This window comes from Nicotiana sylvestris, chromosome 3 (genome assembly GCF_000393655.2).
Source record: "Nicotiana sylvestris chromosome 3, ASM39365v2, whole genome shotgun sequence".
NCBI classification, from domain to species: domain Eukaryota; kingdom Viridiplantae; phylum Streptophyta; class Magnoliopsida; order Solanales; family Solanaceae; genus Nicotiana; species Nicotiana sylvestris.
Window position 1 is genome coordinate 61,939,996 of NC_091059.1, and position 18,795 is coordinate 61,958,790.

The 18,795-nt window shown below is 39.9% G+C and overlaps 1 protein-coding gene across 1 annotated transcript; it reads left to right on the forward strand.

Moving 5' to 3' along the window:
- The first annotated feature begins 17,594 nt into the window (after nt 1-17,594).
- Nucleotides 17,595-18,544, forward strand: LOC138887440 (uncharacterized). Its single transcript, XM_070169195.1, has 2 exons — nt 17,595-17,845; nt 17,989-18,544. The coding sequence occupies exons 1-2, from the start codon at nt 17,595-17,597 to the stop codon at nt 18,542-18,544; spliced, it is 807 nt and encodes a 268-aa protein (XP_070025296.1).
- The last annotated feature ends 251 nt before the right edge of the window (nt 18,545-18,795 follow it).

Genomic DNA, 18,795 nt, shown 5'->3' on the forward strand with positions numbered 1-18,795 from the left:
GGGGAGGCAATCAGACTCCCGCCGCTCGCACACCTGAGCAGGTCGTGCAGGGACTTCAGACGCCGGGGGCACATCCAGCCCAGCCTGTTGCAGTTGCTCAGGACTATGTAGTTTCTGCCATGCCAAAGGATGAGCAGCGTAGGTTGAGGAGATTTGGTAGGCTTCAGCCTCCGACCTTCAGTGGTGCAGAGGGCGAGGATTCCCAGAGCTTTTTGGACAAGTGTTAGAGGATGCTTCGTACAATGGGTATTCTGGAGACCAGCGGGGTTGCTTTCACTACTTATCAGTTTTCAGGAGGTGCTTTCACTTGGTGGGAGGATTTTGAGAGGCGTAGGCCTATTGGTGCAATACCCCTTACCCGGCAGTAGTTCTCCTTCTCTTTCTAGAGAGTATGTGTTGTAGTCTGGTAGAGATGAGCTGTGTAAGCAGTTTGAGTGGTTGCGTCAGGGGGAGATGACCATGTCGTAGTATGAGTTGAGGTTCTTCGAGTTAGCTCATCATGACATTTGGTTGGTTTTGACAGATAGAGCGAGGATTAGGAGGTTTGATGATGGTCTTACTTATCAGCTCCTTATTCTCATGACCAGAGAGAGGGTGACTGGTGCTACTTTCGAGGAGGTTGTAGATATTGCCGGTGAGATTGAGTCTGTTCATCTCCAGGAGGGAGAGGAGAGGGAGGCCAAGAGCCTCGAGGATTTGGCAGTTATAGTGGTACTCCTTCGAGGGGTCAGTTTCAGCATGGCCGAGGCCGTCCATTCAGGTATGCTCAACCTGCTCGGCCAAGTTATCGTGGGGCATCGTCGGGTCATTGTTATCATAGTTCCCAGCAGGGCCAGTCATCACTTAATGCTCTTCAAGCTTAGAGTTCTACCCGTGCTCCATCAGTTTAGGGCTCTTCTATGCCAAGTGCATCTGCTAGTCAATCCGGTATGAGGGGTTCCCTTCAGTCCCCTTTTCCAGCACCTGGGAGTTGTTATGAGTGTGGAGAGATGGTTCACATGTGGAGGCAGTGTCCTCGTCATATTGCTAGTTCATCCCAGCAGAGGGGTCAGTCATAGGCTTCAGTTCCATTTGCTTCATCACCACCCACCCACCCAGCTAGGGATGGAGGTCAGTCATCCAAGGGTCACCCCAGAGGGGGAGGTCGATCAGGGGGCGATCAGGCCCGCTTCTATGCACTTCCAGGTAGACCCTATGTTATTGCTTCAGATGGTGTCATTACAGGTATTGTCTCAGTCTGCCACAGAGATGCCTCTGTATTATTTGATCCCGGTTCCGCCTTTTTTATGTGTCATCATACTTTGCTCGTTCTTTAGGTATGCCCCGTGAGTTTCTTGCTTCATCTATTCATGTATCTACCACGGTGGATGATACTATTGTTGTAGACCGTGTGTATTGGTCATGTGTGGTGACTATTGGGGGTCTAGAGACCCATGTGGATCTTTTATTATTGTGTATGGTGGATTTCGATGTTATTTTGGGCATGGATTGGCTATCTCTGTGTCGTGCTATTCTGGACTGTCATGCTAAGACATTTATATTGGCTATACCAGGTGTGCCATGGATCGAGTGACGAGGTGTGACTGATTATGTTCCCAATAGAGTGATCTCATTCTTGAAAGCCCATCATATAGTTAGGAAGGGTTGACTTTCGTATCTAGCCTTTGTAAGGGATGTCGGAGCTAAGACTCCCAGTATTGATTTTGTTCCAGTTGTGAGGGATTTTCCCGATGTGTTTCCTGCAGACCTGTCGGGCGTGCCACCGGACAGGGATATTGATTTTGGTATTGACCTGGTGTCGGGCACTCAGCCCATTTCTATTCCGCCATATCGTATGGCACCAGCATAGTTGAAGGAATTAAAGGAGCAGCTTCAGGAACTCTTTGATAAAGGGTTCATTCGGTCTGGTGTGTCACTTTGGGGTGCACCGGTTCTATTTGTGAAGAAGAAGGATGGCTCTATGAGAATGTGCATTGATTATAGGCAATTGAACAAGGTAACAATTAAGAACAAGTATCTTTTGCCTCACATTGATTATTTATACGATCAGCTTCAGGGAGCGAGAGTGTTCTCCAAGATTGATCTCTGTTCAGGTTATCACCAGTTGAAGATCAGAGACTCGGATATTCTTAAGACGTCTTTCAGGACCCGATATGGTCATTATAAATTCTTGGTGATGTCTTTTAGGTTGACCAATACCCCAACAGTGTTCATGCATTTGATGAACAGTGTGTTCCGTCCTTATCTTGATTCGTTCGTGATTGTCTTCATTGATTATATTCTGATGTACTCGCATAGTTAGGAGGAGCACATGGAGCATTTAATAGTTGTGTTGCAGAGATTGAGGGAGGAGAAGCTTTATGCAAAATTCTCCAAGTGTGAGTTTTGGCTCAGTTAAGTGGCTTTCTAGGCACGTGGTGTCCAGCGAGGGTATTCAGGTCGATCCGAATAAGATAGAGGCAGTTCAGAGTTAGCCCAAACCGTCCTCAGTCATAGAGATTCACCGCTTTCTTAGTTTGGTCGGCTATTATCGCCGGTTTGTTCAGGGATTCTCATCTATCGCATCGCCCTTGACCAAGTTGACTCAGAAGGGTGCTTCATTTGTATGGTCAGACGAGTGTGAGTAGAGCTTTCAGAAGCTCAAGACAACTTTGACCATAGCTCTAGTGTTAGTTTTGCCATCAGCTTCAGGTTCATATACCGTGTATTGTGATGCTTCAAGAGTTGGCATTGGTTGTGTATTGATGTAGGAGGGTAGAGTTATTACTTATGCTTCTCGTCAGTTGAAGCCCCATGAGAAGAACTACCCCGTTCATGATTTAGAGATGGCTACCATAGTTCACGCGTTGAATATTTGGAGACATTACTTGTATGGCGTATCTTGTGAGGTGTTCACTAATCATCGCAGTCTTCCACATTTGTTCAAGCAAAAGGATCTTAATTTGAGACAGCGGAGGTGGTTAGAATTGCTTAAGGATTATGATATCACTATATTGTACCATTCGGGAAAGGCCAATGTGGTGGTCGATGCCTTGAACTGAAAGGCAGTGAGTATGGGGAGTTTGGCATATATTCCAGTTGGGGAGATACCTCTTGCAGTTGATGTTCAGGCTTTGCCAATTGGTTCATGAGATTAGATGTTTCGGAGCCCAATCGGGTATTGGCTTGTGTGGTTTCTCAGTCTTCCTTATATGATCGCATCAGAGAGCGCCAGTATGATGATCCGCATTTGCCTGTCCTTAAGGAAAGAGTTCAGCATGATGATGCTAGAGATGTGACCATTGGTGATAATGGAGTGTTAAGGATGCAGGGCCGGATTTGTGTGCCCAATGTGGATGGGCTTCGGGAGTTGATTCTGGAGGAGGCCCATAGTTCATGGTATTCCATTCATCCGGGTGCCGCGAAGATGTATCAGGATCTGAGACAGCACTATTGGTGGCAAAGAATGAAGAAAGACATTGTGGGATTCGTGGCTCGGTATCTCAATTGTCAGCAGGTGAAATATGAGCATCAGAGATCGGGTGGCTTGCTTTAGCAGATGGATATTCAAGAGTAGAAGTGGGAGAGGATCACTATGGACTTTGTAGTTGGGCTTCCACGGACTTTGAGGAACTTCGATGCTATTTGGGTGATTGTGGATCGGCTGACCAAGTCCACGCATTTCATTCCTGTGTGTACTACCTATTCTTCAGAGCGGTTGGCAGAGATCTATATCTGGGAGATTGTTCGTTTGCATGGTGTCCCAGTTTCCATCATTTCAGATAGGGGGACTCAGTTTACATCACAGTTTTGAAGGTCTGTGCAACGAGAGTTGGGTACTCAGGTTGAGTTGAGCACAACTTTTCTTCCTCAGACGGACGGGCAGTCCGAGCGTACTATTCAGATATTGGAGGACATGATGCGTGCTTGTGTCATTGATTTCGGAGGGTCAAGGGATTAGTTTCTACTACTCGCAGAGTTTTCTTATAACAACAGCTACCAGTCGAGTATTCAGATGGCTCCATATGAGGCTTTGTATGGGAGGCTGTGTAGATCCCCAGTTGGTTGGTTCGAGCCCAGCGAGGCTAGGATATTGGGGATAGACTTGGTGCAGGATGCCTTAAAAAAGGTGAAGGTAATTCAGGAGAGGCTTCGTACTGCAAAGTCGAGGCAAAAGAGTTATGCTGATAGGAAGGTTCGGGATGTATCCTACATGGTTGGTGAAAAGGTTCTGTTGAAGGTTTCGCCCATGAAGGGTGTTATGAGATTCGGGTAGAGAGGGAAAATGAGTCTACGATTCATTGGGCCTTTTGAGGTGCTTCGGAGGATTGGGGAGGTGGCTTATGAGCTTGTCATGTGTGCATCCGGTATTTCATGTTTCTATTCTCCGGAAGTATATTGAGGATATGTCTCATGTTTTAGATTTCAGCACGGTTCAGTTGGATGATGATTTGACTTATGATGTGGAGCCAGTATCTATTTTGGGTCGTCAGGTTCGGAAGTTGAGGTCAATGGATATAGCTTTGGTGAAGGTGCAGTGGAGAGGTCGGCCCATGGAGGAGGCTACCTGGGAGACCGAGCGGGATATGCGGAGCAGATATCCTCACCTGTTTGAGGCTTCAGGTATGTTTCTTGATTCGTTCGCGGACGAACATTTGTTTAAGTTGGGGAGGATGTGACGACCCGGCCAGTCGTCTCATGAGTCACAGCTCCGTTTTTCCTATTTCTGGTTTTTTATGCTTTGTTTTATGTGTCATGTGGTATCGGGTTGGTCGGATCGAATCCGGAATGATTTTGGTAAGGTTTGAGACACTTAGTCTCTTTTGAGGAAGCTTGAGTTGGAAAAGTCAACCAAACGTTGACTTATGTGTTAGAGGGCTTGGATGTGAGTTTTGAAGGTTCGGTTAGCTTCGGGAGGTGATTTGTGACTTAAGAGTGTGATCAGAATGGGTTTTTAAGGTCCGAAATAGATTTAGGCCTGAATTGACGAAGTTGATATTTTAGCGATTTCCGGTTGTTTGGTGAGATTTTGATATAGGGGTCAGAATGAAATTTTGAGAGTTGCAGTAGTTCCGTTGTATCATATGGGATATGCGTGCAAAATTTTAGGTCATTCGGGCGTGGTTTGGTTGAGTTTTTGATCAAAAGCGGAATTCGGAAGAGTTTAGAAAGTTTGTCTTGAATTTGATGTGTTTTGGGTGATTTGATGTTTTTTGAGGTATTTTGATGATTGGAACAAGTTCGAATAAGGTATTAGGATATGTTTGTGTTGTTGGTTGAGGTCCCGGGGGCCTCGGGATGATTTCGGATGGTTGACGGGGAGTTGAAACCTTGTTGCAGCTGCTGAAGTTTGCTCTTCTGGTATTTTTGCACCTGCGGATTAGGGACCGCAGGTGCGATGCCGCACGTGCAGAAGAGGAGACGCATAAGCGGAAAATGATGAGGGAGTCAAGAACTGCAGAAGTGGTGAGATGGATCGCATCTGCGATGTCGCAGATGCGTATGAGGGATCGCAAAAGCGGAAAAATCATAAGCTAAGTGATATCCGCATAAGCGGAGAAATAACCGCAAATGCGGTACCCCAAAAGTGGGTATCATGCTGCAGATGCGAAAATAACTGGGCAGAAGGAATAAATTGTAGCCTTCGCGAATTTTGAGCTATTTCACCATTTTTTATCTCGGCTTGGGAGCTTTATTGGTGATTTGAAAGATGGATTTCAAGGGAACTTCATTGAGGTAAGGGATTTGGACTTAAAACTCATTCCTATGCGATTATTTCATGGATTAAAATTAGAAATTATGGAAACCAAAGGTTAAAATTGGGGGAAAACTAGGGTTTAGTATTGGAGACCTATGATTGAGGATTTGATGGACCATTTCAGGTCGGATTTCTGAACTTTTGATATGTATGAACTCGTGGGAAGATAAGGAATCTATTGATGTAAAAAGTTATTGAATTTCGAGACGTGGGCCCGGGGGTCGGGTTTTGGTAATTTCGGGATTTGCGCCATTTATTGATTGTTTCACTTGGGCTTCGTTCTCTTAGCATATTTTGACGTCCTCGTTCTGATTTTGGATAGATTCGATGCGAGTGGAGTCCGATTTGAGGGGCAAAGGCGTCGCGATCTAGTGATTTGACCGGTTCGAGGTGAGTAATGATTGTAAATGATGTTTCGAGGGTTTGAAACCCCAGATTGCACACCGTAGTGCTATATTGAGGTGAGGCACACGCTCGATGACGAGCGTGGGGTCGTGCACTATTGGGGATCGTGACTTAGTCCGTCCCGATTGATGATTTTACCACGTATGTGATTGAAAACTATTTTCTATCATTATTATTTGGGTTGAATGTCATATTTGGGCCTTGTGCCAACTATTTGAACCCTTCGGGGCTTTTTATTGATATTTCCTCACTATTTTCACTTTATATTTGAACTCTGTCATGTTATTTTTCCATTGTTTTCGTACTCAGCCATGTTTACTCTGTTTAAAGACTTAAATGATATTTTAGATGATAATTGGCTGCGAAACACTATTTTACTATTGCCCAAGGGGCTTGTGAGGATTTTTGACTAAGTAAGGCCGAGGGCCTATGTTGTGAGGAAACAATTGATATTGATTTGAGGCCGGGGGTCTGAGATATGTACGCCACGAGGTGGCTTGATTGATATGAGGCTGAGGGCCTAGTTTTGATGCCACAACATGGCTTGATATTGCGCTTGGGCCGTAAGGCCCTCCAGGAGTTTGCTCACCCCCGGTGAGTGCAGGTACCCATTGTGATGTGAAATTGAGCACGAGGGGCTAGTATTATTCTGAGATGTTGCCCGAGGGGCGGATTTGTTCCCGAGGGGAGAACTTCTATTTGTTTACTTTACCTTAACTGCCTTTCAATTACCTGCTTACTTGTTGAAAAAGGATTGCTACTTAACTTTTCACTGGTTACTGCTTTTAAATGGTTTTACTGCTTCATTATAGAATGCCTTGTGCCTTACGTGTTTTCTTACTTTCAATCGTTATTTACATGTGTTACTCACTGAGTTGGAGTACTCACTTTACTCCATGTACCCTGTGTGCAGATTCAGGCGTAGCTGGTTCCGCTCTTGAGTGCTGATCCATCCAGCTTCAGGCGGACATTCGGAGTTCACGAGGTAGTTGTTTGTGTCTGCAGCCCCGTGTCTCTACTCCTTTATCATTTCTATCTTTTTTCATACATATGTACTAGCTTATAGACTTAGCAGACTTGTATTAGGACTTATAGATGCTCTTGAGTAGTGATACCCCGGTTAGGGCTGTGTTGGGTTGTACTTCCGTATTTTATTGATATTATCTGCTACTTCGTATTACTAATTATGGTTTAGGATATTTTATTGTTGTTTAATTGTTTACCGTCGAATTGGGAATAGTTGGTTGCCTTGTCTTCACGAGAGGCGCCATCACGATCGGGTCCGGGTTAGGGTCGTGACAAGTTGGTATTAGAGCCTAAGTTACATAGGTCTCACGAGTCATGAGCAGGTTTAGTAGAGTCTTGCAGATTGATATAGAGACGTCTATATTTATCCTCGAGAGGCTGTAGAACCTTTAGGAAAGACTACACATTCATGAAATTCTTGTCGTGCGAACTTGTTGATCCGAGTATTAATCTTCTGTTATGCTATTCTCTAACAGATGGTGAGGACACATGCTACCGGACAAGGTGGACGAGCACCAGTGCCACCAACAATGGCCACCAGAGGCCGAGGACGCGGTCATGGTCGTGGTAGAGGAAGAGCAGCGAGGGCAGCACCTATAGATCCACCAGCTGCCCTAGTTCCGGACCAAGCCCCAGCCATGGATGCTCCAGCAGCACCAACTCAGGCACCAGTTGTGCCCATTGTGATTCCGGGTCTTCATGAGGCCTTGGCTCAGATCTTATCAGTATGCACTGGCCTAGCTCAGGCGGTTTTAGCCACTACAGCCGCAGCTACTTTTCAGGCCAGGGGAGGAAATTAGACTTCCGCCGCTCGCACACCTGAGCAGGTCGTGCAGGGACTTCAGACGCTGGGGGCACATCCAGCCCAGCCAATTGCAGCTGCTCAGGACTATGTAGTTCCTGCCATGCCAAAGGATGAGCAGCGTAGGTTGGGGAGATTTGGTAGGCTTCAGCCTCCGGCCTTCAGTGGTGTAGAGGGCGAGGATTCCCAGGGTTTTTTGGACAAGTGTCAGAGGATGCTTCGTACAATGGGTATTCTGGAGACCAACGGGGTCGCTTTCACTACGTATCAGTTTTCAAGAGCTGCTTTCACTTGGTGGGAGGATTTTGAGAGGCGTAGGCCTATTGGTGCAATACCCATTAGGAGGTTTGTTGATGGTCTTACTTATCAGCTCCTTATTCTCATGACCAGGGAGAGGGTGACTGGTGCTACTTTCGAGGAGGTTGTGGATATTGCCGGTGAAATTGAGTCTGTTCATCGCCAGGAGCGAGAGGAGAGGGAGGCCAAGAGGCCTCGAGGATTTTGCAGTTATAGTGGTGCTCCTTCGAGGGGTCAGTTTCAGCATGGCCGAGGCCGTCCATTCAGGTATGCTCAGCCTGCTCGGCCATGTTATCGTGGGGCATCATCGGGTCATGGTTATCATAGTTCCCAACAGGGCCAGTCATCACTTATTTCTCTTCAAGCTTAGAGTTCAACCCGTGCTCCATCCGTTTAGGGCTCTTCTATGCCAAGTGCATCTGCTAGTCACTCCGGTATGAGGGGTTCCCTTCAGTCCCCTTTTCCAGCACCTGGGAGTTGTTATGAGTGTCGAGAGATGGGTCACATGTGGAGGCAATGTCCTCGTCATTTTGCTAGTTCATCCCAGCAGAGGGGTCAGTCATCGGCTTCAGTGCCAGTTGCTTCATCACCACCCTCCCACCCAGCTAGGGATGGAGGTCAGTCAGCCAAGGGTCACCCTAGAGGGGGAGGTCGATCAGGGGGCGATCAGGCCCGCTTCTATGCACTTCCAGGCAGACCCGATGCTATTGCTTCACATGATATCATTACAGGTATTGTCTCAGTCTGCCACAGAGATGCCTCTGTATTATTTAATCCCGGTTCCACCTTTTTTTATGTGTCATCATACTTTGCTCGTTATTTGGGTATGCCTCGTGAGTTTCTTGCTTCATCTGTTCATGTATCTACCCCGGTGGGTGATACTATTGTTGTAGACCGTGTGTATTTATCATGTGTGGTGACTATTGGGGGTCTAGAGACCCATGTGGATCTTTTATTATTGTGTTTGGTGGACTTCGATGTTATTTTGGGCATGGATTGGCTATCTCTGTATCGTTCTATTCTGGACTGTCATGCTAAGACATTCATATTGGCTATACCAGGTGTGCCACGGATCGAGTGGTGAGGTGTGACTGATTATGTTCCCAGTAGAGTGATCTCATTCTTGAAAGCCCAGCGTATGGTTGGGAAGGGTTGTCTTTCGTATCTAGTCTTTGTGAGGCTTAACAAATTATTTGCATTTGCTAATTGTCCTACATAATTTCAGGTTAGCCAAGAACATTCAAATAAAACAAAAAATTACATCAAATATATAATATTACCTCTCAAAGGGATACATCCATCTGCATTGAACAGGCCCTCCAAGTCGTGCCTTGTGTACAAGGTGGATTGGAAGGTGTTCCATCACATCAAAAAACCCACATGGAAATGTCTTTTCCATCTTAGAAGAAGTTACACGAATGTTCTGATCCATCCGGTGTAGGTTTTCTTCCCTTAATGTGGAAGAACACAAGTCTTTGAAAAACAAACTAATCTCTGTGATGGGTTTCTAGATTCTTTCAGGCAAACCACAATATGCAATAGGCACTAAAGTCTCCATAAAAACATGACAGTCATGACTTTTCAAATGGCTCAACTTCCCTACCTCCATATCAACTTTTTTCCCAAAATTCGACGCATAACCCTCAGGCATCTTCAATTTCGTTACCCAATCACAAATCTGCCGTCTTTCCTCCAAAGTGAATGTGTAACTTGCTTTGGGCTTGAATATCTTATCATTGTTTGCTGTCTGCAAGTGTAATTCAGGTCACCTGCAATATTCTTGTAAGTCCATTCTAGCCTTCGAGTTATCCTTTGTCTTACCTTTAACATCCATCACTGTGTTGAACAAATTGTCAAAATAATTCTTCTCAATATGAATGACATCAAGGTTGTGACGGAGAAGATTATCCTTCCAATAAGGCAACTCCCAAAATATACTCTGTTTGGTTCAATTATGAGTAATACCGTATCCGGAGAATCTATAAGGTGGAGCTTCAGTAACTTTACTGAAGTTCTGGACCCTCTCCCAAATTTCCTCACCTGAAAGTATCGGAGGTGGATAATCATATTCCATTTTATTCTTTTTGAATGCATTTTTCATCCTTCTAAACTCATGACCCTCAGGCAAGAATTGACGATGACAATCAAACCATGATTGCTTTCGGCCATGTTTCAAAGTGAACGCTTTACTATTTTCCATGCAGTAAGGATAAGCTAGCTTCCCAGCAGTCATCCACCCAGACAACATTCCATATGCAGGAAAATCGTTAATTGTCCACATTAAATTAGCATGCAAATTGAAATTTTGCTTGGTTGATATGTCATATGTTTCAACACCATCGTACCACAATTGTTTTAGCTCATCAATCAAAGGTTGAAAATATACATCTATCAAACTTTTCGGATTACGTGGATCGGGAATAATACAATTTAAGAATATATATGGACTAGTCATGCACAACTCGGGTGGTAGATTATAAGGTGTAAGAAAGACAGGCCAACATGAATACGGTGTCGCAGATACAGAAAAAGGCGTGAAGCCATCCGCACACAAACTTAACCGAATGTTCCTTGGTTCACTAGCAAAATCTGGATATGTCCTATCAAAGTGCTTCCAAGTTTTTCCATCTGAAGGATGACACATAACACCAGGTGGTCTTCTATTTTCAAAGTGACATCTCATATGAAGATCAGAACTCATCGACGCATATAACCTCTTTAGCCTAGGTATAAGAGGTAAATAATGCATCGCCTTGATGGCGACCATCTTCCCACTGGAAAGCCTCTTGAAACGAGGCTTTTCGCAAAATTTACAACTGCTTAAATTACATCATCTTTATAATATAACATGCAACCATCTTCACAACAATCAATTCTCATTGACGAAAGTCCTAACTTAGAAACTAATCTCTTTGCCTTATAGAAATCACCAGGTAATTCGATATCGGAGTCAACTAGTTCACGCATAAGGTCAATGATAGAGTCCATAGCTCCTTGAGAAATATTCCAATCAGATTTGATACTTAGTGATCTAACTGCAGCAGACAACTCAGAGTGCGGACTTCCTTTACGTAGTGGACGACTAGCTTCCTCTAACTGTTCATAAAAATGTTTTGCTTCATCATTAGGAGTTTGTTCAACATTTCATTGGGCTCACCCCCTAAGTGCATTCCAAAAGCATCCGCAACCATATCATGAATTCTGGAATCACGATTTGTATTCTCCACCGACCTACTACTTTCACCAACAACCATGTTATGAAATATCCCATGGCTACCATCGATCTCTTCATGATTAATCCACACAAAGTAATTCGCTATAAAGATGAACCTTAACTTCCTCCGGTTTTCCAAACTTCATACAGTCGCACCTAACATAAGGGCAACTAATTACTCCTTCATTTATGTATGGCGGAAGTGACATTGCATGTCTAATAAAGTCAACAACCCCTTCTACAAAATCCTCCCGCAATCCCCGCCGATTAGGATAATTCCTATTGTACATCCAAGTACGATGTTCCATCTATATAAATAAAGCAAGAACAAATTAAATTAGTTAATTCATATCCTAATCTTTTTTTAGTTAACTAAAAGTCCAATTCATATCCTAAAAGTCCAATATGACCTTAAGTTCATAATTAATACATTAATAAACTCCTCCCTTTAATTCTTTTTTCTTATCTTATAAATGTATAATGCATAGTTTAAAGCATGAATGTAGGTACTCTTATTTAAGTATTGCTCCTCTTCTAAGACAGTGAATTATTTCTTTTCACAATTGAACTCAATATAAATTAGTACAAGAACTAAAAGATTATAATTTTTACCTTAAGTTCATAAATCTAATGTAGTTCAAACCAAAACCGTAATACTAAATAGACAAAAACTCTAAAAAATTACATAAAATTATATAGAAAAAATTAAAAATTAAAAAGCTAATAAGGTAGATTACTAACCTTGGTAGATTAAAAGGAGGATTAAAAATCAGTGGTGGCAAGGGGTGGGGAACAGAACCTCCGGCGACAGTGGTGGGGGCGGACAACGGCTCCGGCGACAGTGGTGGGGGCGGACAACGGCTCCGACGACAGGTTTAGCAGCGGCTCCGACGTGGTGGCGCGCGATCACAGTGGTGGCAAGGGGTGGGGGGATTGATTTGTGTAAGAGAAATAGAGTAAGGGGGAGAATATGTTAAGAAAGAGTTTGGGAAAATTTTGGGGAGAAAATAAGAGATTGGGAGGGAAAACCCGATTTTTACTCCTGGATTTAAAAATAGCGACCAACTTTGGTCGCTATTTTGGTAGCTATATAAGTATTGACTGTTTGACCAAAATAGCGACCAAAGTTGGTCTCTATATTTGATTGTTTGACCAAAATAGCGACCAACGTTGGCTGCTATTGAATTTACTTTTTTCTATTTTGATATTAAATATATATATATATATATATATATATATATATATATATATATATATATATATATATAATTAAAATCCTAAATTTCTACTATATACATATCGAATATAGCTTTTATATATATAAATATAAAGAACTCGTCCCTGTGTTCCGAGCGCTTCATGTTATATATATATATATATATATATAGAGAGAGAGAGAGAGAGAGCTTATATACTATATACTATATTATACTATATATATCGAATATACCTTGATGTACAATAAACTATACTATATATATAGTATAGTGTATCATATAATTCACTTATTATATATAATACACTTAGTATATATATACTATACTATACCATGCACTAAGTATGAGTGCATTAGCTAATATTATATCGAATATAGCTTATATATATATATATATATATATATATATATATATATATATATATATATATATTAATTGATATAAGTTGAGACGTTTTAATTCATTGTTAATATATATATATATATATATATATATATATATATAGAGAGAGAGAGAGAGAGAGAGAGAGAGCTTATATACTATACTATATTATACTATATATATCGAATATACCTTGATGTATAATAAACTATACTATATATATAGTATAGTGTATTATATAATACACTTAGTATATATATATACTATTAATTCATTGTTAATATATATATATATATATATATATATATATATATATGTGTGTGTGTGTGTGTGTGTGTGTGTGTGTGTGTGTGTGCATATGAGTGAGTTATAAGTCGATAAATCAATTTACAAGTGTATCAATACCTAAAAGAACTCGTCCCTGTGTTCCGAGCGCTTCATGTTATTATATATATATATATATAGGGAGAGAGAGAGAGCGCTTATATACTATATACTATATTATACTATATATATCGAATATACCTTGATGTATAATAAACTATACTATATATATAGTATAGTGTATTATATAATACACTTAGTGTATATATACTATACTATACTATGCACTAAGTATTAGTGCATTAGCTAATATTATATCGAATATAGTTTATATATATAGTATATAGTATATAAGCTATATATATATATATATATATATATATATATACATATATTAATTGATATAAGTTGAGACGTTTTAATTCATTGTTAATATATATATATATATATATATATATATATATATATATATATATATATATATATATATATATATATATATATACAAAAGTGATTTTTAATTTTGACCATTGTTGACCTGAAAAGAGACCAACTTTGGTCGCTAAATATACATAAATTTAAATTAGCGACCAAAGTTGGTCGCTAAATTTAAATCAGATTTATTTATATTTTATATAATATTTAAAATAATAATATAATTGTTAAACATTAGAACTGGGTCCCAGATTAGCGACCAAAGTTGGTCTCTATTTTTTTAAGCGACCAACTTTGGTTGCTAAATTTGAATTATATTTTTTTATATTTTATAATTTTTTAAATAAAAATATAATTATTAAAATTTTATAACTGGGTCCCATATTTGCGCGACCAAAGTTGGCCGCTATCTGCTTACCCCTTAATTGGCGACCAACTTTGGTCGCTAATTTTAAATTATATTTATTTATATTTTATAATTTTTTTAAATAATATTATAATTATAATAATTTTATAAGTGGGTTTCCCTGTAGCGACCAACGTTGGTCGCTAATCTCAGTGTACCTTTGACCAAGCAAGTCTGACCAGTCCGGTTAATATTTTGACGAAATTAGAGACCAAGTAGCGACCAAGGTTATTTTATTATTTTCGCCAATTTAGCGACCAACTTTGGTCGCTTTTCTTGACAGACCAACTTTGGTAGCTAAAGTTTGGTCGCTTTTTTCTGGAATTCTAGTAGTGAATAGAAAGAGAGAAGAAGTCGAATTGTATAAGTAGAATTTTCCAACCAAAATTCATCAATTTTCCGATAGTCTTTTTCTTTTCTCTTGTTGTCTTCCAATTTGAGATCGATATAAAAAGGGAAGAGGGAGTTAATGTGAAAGAAAGAATTGACAAATTGTTTTGACAAAATCTATTGTTTTTCTTTATTTTTTATTACTGCTGGGCTTTGGAACAAAAAGAGGAAAAAGCGGGGAAAGATTGGGGTGGGGGAGAAAGAAAAGAAAAGGGGAGGTGGGGGGGGGGGATGATTTTCTTTCTTTTTCATTTATAATTGTTTTCCTTTGATTTTATATTTTTTTTAATCGAAATTATTGTAGTCACGCGCTTAATTTACGTGACTTGCACACACTTTGTCCACATCACCTCTGTCACTGCCACATGTGAATGGTCAACGGTTAAATAAGTTTATTAATTACCAAATATTTAAGTTTGAATGTTCAAATGAGAACGATGTAAGTTCGTGTATCGGCTTTGCAAATAAAAGCAAGTTTAGGTGGCCACGAGGCCATTTCGCCTATTATGATTAACATATCTTTTCATGTGTGGAAAAAGTAACTGATATGAGTATCTAACAAAGTATTCTTGTGACGCAAGACAAGAGCCATTCCAGTCACAAGTACAAAATGCTGAGTTCTACTTCCCCCCTTTCTCTAACTCTTTTCCTTTCCCTGGTTTTCTTGCCTGAATTCTTCTACTTTTTATCCTAAAGATATTCTTTTTCCTTCCCCAGTTTTGATTCTGGAATTTCTCTGTTCTTTCGGCAATAAATGGACAAAAGATACGTAAAACAGACGCTGAATACTCTACTTTCTATTTTCGGTTTAGGGATGGCAAACGAGACGTTACGGGTGCAGAGCGGTGCGAGTTTAAGGCTATGTGGGACAGTGTGGGTTTAAAGCTATGTGAAGCGGGACGGGACGGATTGAAATAACTTTTTATAAAAATTGATGCGGTGCGGGGCAAGTTGCGGGTTTATACGGGTTTATGCGGGTTTAAGTAAGTTTTCTTCTTATTCTTCCTAAGTTCGATAATAACTTCAAGTTATGGTCTTTTATAGACTTTTGTTTTGGAAAGACAAATATAATACTCAGTGCTTAATATTTTTTGTTTTATCAAAGTTAACCTTTTATGTTATTTTTCTGTTGAACTTCCTTCAGAGTCAAAACAATCACTCAAACAAATTAGTTTTATTATTGGGTTATACACAAGTCATTAAGGAGTATTAGAAATAGTATTATAGGAATGTAAATACTATTTCACAATGAATATTAAATTAATACATAAGGGGTCATTTGATTTTTGCACAATGAGCAACAAATATTTTTTTTATGGGAATTGTAGAATTCAGTAGATAAGCAACAAAAAGACTTTCAATTTTTTTGGTTGATTAAATTAAAAATTTCAGTCAAACTATAAAAAAAGAAATAAGCAAACAAAATGGGAAAAAAAGAAAATACTTATGTCGTGCGAGGCGGGCGGGTGGACGCGGATATGTGTGCGGGGTGGGTGAACGTGGATGAAAATACTATGCGGGACAGGGTAGGGTGGATTAAAATGTTCGCGAGTTTATGCGAATTTCCCCTGCAACCGCACCGCACCGCACCACTTGCCATCCCTGTTTCGGTTACTATCAAAAAGTTAATGTCGTCAAACACCTCTTTGACTAGCTTATATCCTAAGATGTTCATTCTCATCACAACAACCAATTTATTAAAATTTAATCCAAAAAAAAAAACGTCAGAAGAAGAAAGTTAAAAGTCACCATCAAGGCTTATAATCTAGTAGGAGGTGGCAAATGGTCAAAAGAATGCAGTTATTCATCCATATTATCCATTAAAAAATATTGAATAATCAACTTTTTAGAAACATGTCAAATATAAATAAGAACCTTATTATCCACTTAGAAAATGGATAACTAATGGATGACTAATGAGTTTAACTTTTATACTTGTAAATCCTCGAAGTTTGGAAGACTAAGAATTCTCTCAAAAGTGATTAATCAAAAAGTCATGGATTATATAGATATCCATATTATCCGCCGGTTAACCCATTTTTATCCGTATTAAATATGGGTTGGGTTGGATTATTTATTCGTTTTCGGATTAGCCATTTTCGATCCGTCCATATCCGACTCGACCTGCCTGTTTACCCCTAATAATCTAATAATACCAACAAACAATAAGCGTGAGTTAAATTCTCAGTGTATTCTTTCTCTCTTGCCCTTCCCTAATCCCCTAGTGTAATAGATTTTTTTTAGAAAAAGGAAAAAAGTCCAAATTTATCCGGTAATTTGTCAAAAAATCATCCATGTCATCCGTTAAATGTTAGAATAACAGGCCCACCTCATTCATGCACAAACGTCTCTGAAGATGAAATAGACCCAGGCCCAAACACTTGATAGATTTATAGTTTTGTAATGTTATTGTATCAATAGCCACAAATATAATAGATAGCCATTTTTTTTATTGTTTTATATAGATAGACAAATAAGGGTTAAGTTGTACATGAGATATTATTGAATATACACAGATTTCATCTCTGTCTTTTAGCTCTTTCTAGAACACTCGATCTAGGGTTTTCTTCCAAGTAAGTTCATGGATTCTTCCTCATTTATCTTCATTCTAACATGGTATCAAAGCGAATCCTGATGATTATTGCTCTAATCTGAGTGTTCATCGGAGAGATTATCGGAAATTTTCGAGTTCTCTAGTTCCGACGATTTCAAAGGGTTTTTCATTTTTTTCGATTCGGAGTCTTCGACTGGGTTTTTCATTCAAATCTCTCATTCGACGATTCCTATGGAGATTCTGAGTCATCCTCACTAATCAATTTCACAACAAATTACCTCATAAAGATCAACTTGGAAACTAGGATTTTTTGTCATCATCAATCTTCGCATGCGGTAACATTCTTCTAAACCTATCTCTTTGAGTTTTTCTAGTTGATTAGTTTAGATATTAAATTATAGAAATCATGACTCTGAATAATGATTCAGCTGAGCATTCTGGTGTTTCAACAACATCAGTCCTTGATCCCTTTCATCCTCTTTATCTTCACCCTTCTGACACTCCAGGAACCGTGTTAGTATATGTGCCCTTTGCTGGCATAGGGTTTGGCGATTGGAAGGAAGGGATGCTCATTTCTCTTTCTACAAAGAACAAGGTCCAATTAATTGATGGATCTATAATTCAACTTACAACTTATTATCCCTTATATCCTCATTGGCAACGATGAAATGATATGGTTAAAGCATGGATAATGAATTCACTCTCTAAGGACATAGCCAAAATAATCCTCTATTATAAAACTACTAGAGAAGCCTAGAATAATCTTGATATGGTGTTGCCAACATTTCCCAATATTATAGCCTTCAACAATTCATTTCTTCTATATCCCAAGGATCATATGATATTGCCACCTATTATACTAAACTCAAGGGATACTGGGATGAAATATATACAATCTCTTTAGGAAGGCCTTGCACATGTGGTGCCATGCATGAATTCAGTGAGGCACCGAAACTCATTCAGTTCCTATCAGGGTTAAATAAAATTTACTCCATTGTTAAGAGTAACATTTTAATGATGAGTCTTGTGCCAAGTGTGGAGAAGGCATATTCCATTCTGATCAGAGATGAGAAGCAAAGGGAAATTAATTCTGGTTCCTATCTTTTTTCTTCTGATTCCACTTCTTTCATAGCATACTCCAATTCCAATTCTGGTCCTAATCAACCAAATACCACCAGAAATTTTACTCAGAGGGTGAACTTTGAACCTATGAAAACCACACTATCTTGCAAGTATTGCAAAAAGCCTGGTCACACTGTAGGCAAGTGCTACAAGATACATGGATTCCCACAAGATTTCAAATTCAATAAGGGGAAAAGATCTGTTGCCTGTGTCCAGATTGATTTAACAGATTAGACTTCACCCAAGTCTGATCCATCTCAAATTGAAGACATTCCACATGGGTTTTCCAAGGAACAGTATGTTCATCTTATGTCTCTATTTCACCAGATGCAGATGTCTTCTCCAAATCAGCAGTCTACATCCCAAGACTCTCCAATATATGCAAATTTTATAGGTTGGCATGACAATACTGTTAGTAGGTTATATGGTTATCTTTTATGTCATGCTAGCCATAACAATTTTAGCTCTTGGATCCTAGATTCAGG

Excerpts from the sequence above, each read along its gene's own strand:
- LOC138887440 (XM_070169195.1), top strand. The coding sequence starts at position 17,595 with ATGACTCTGAATAATGATTCAGCTGAGCATTCTGGTGTTTCAACAACA. Across the intron at positions 17,846-17,988 it reads TATCCCTTATATCCTCATTG|CCTTCAACAATTCATTTCTT; the intron begins GCAACGATGAAA and ends CCAATATTATAG.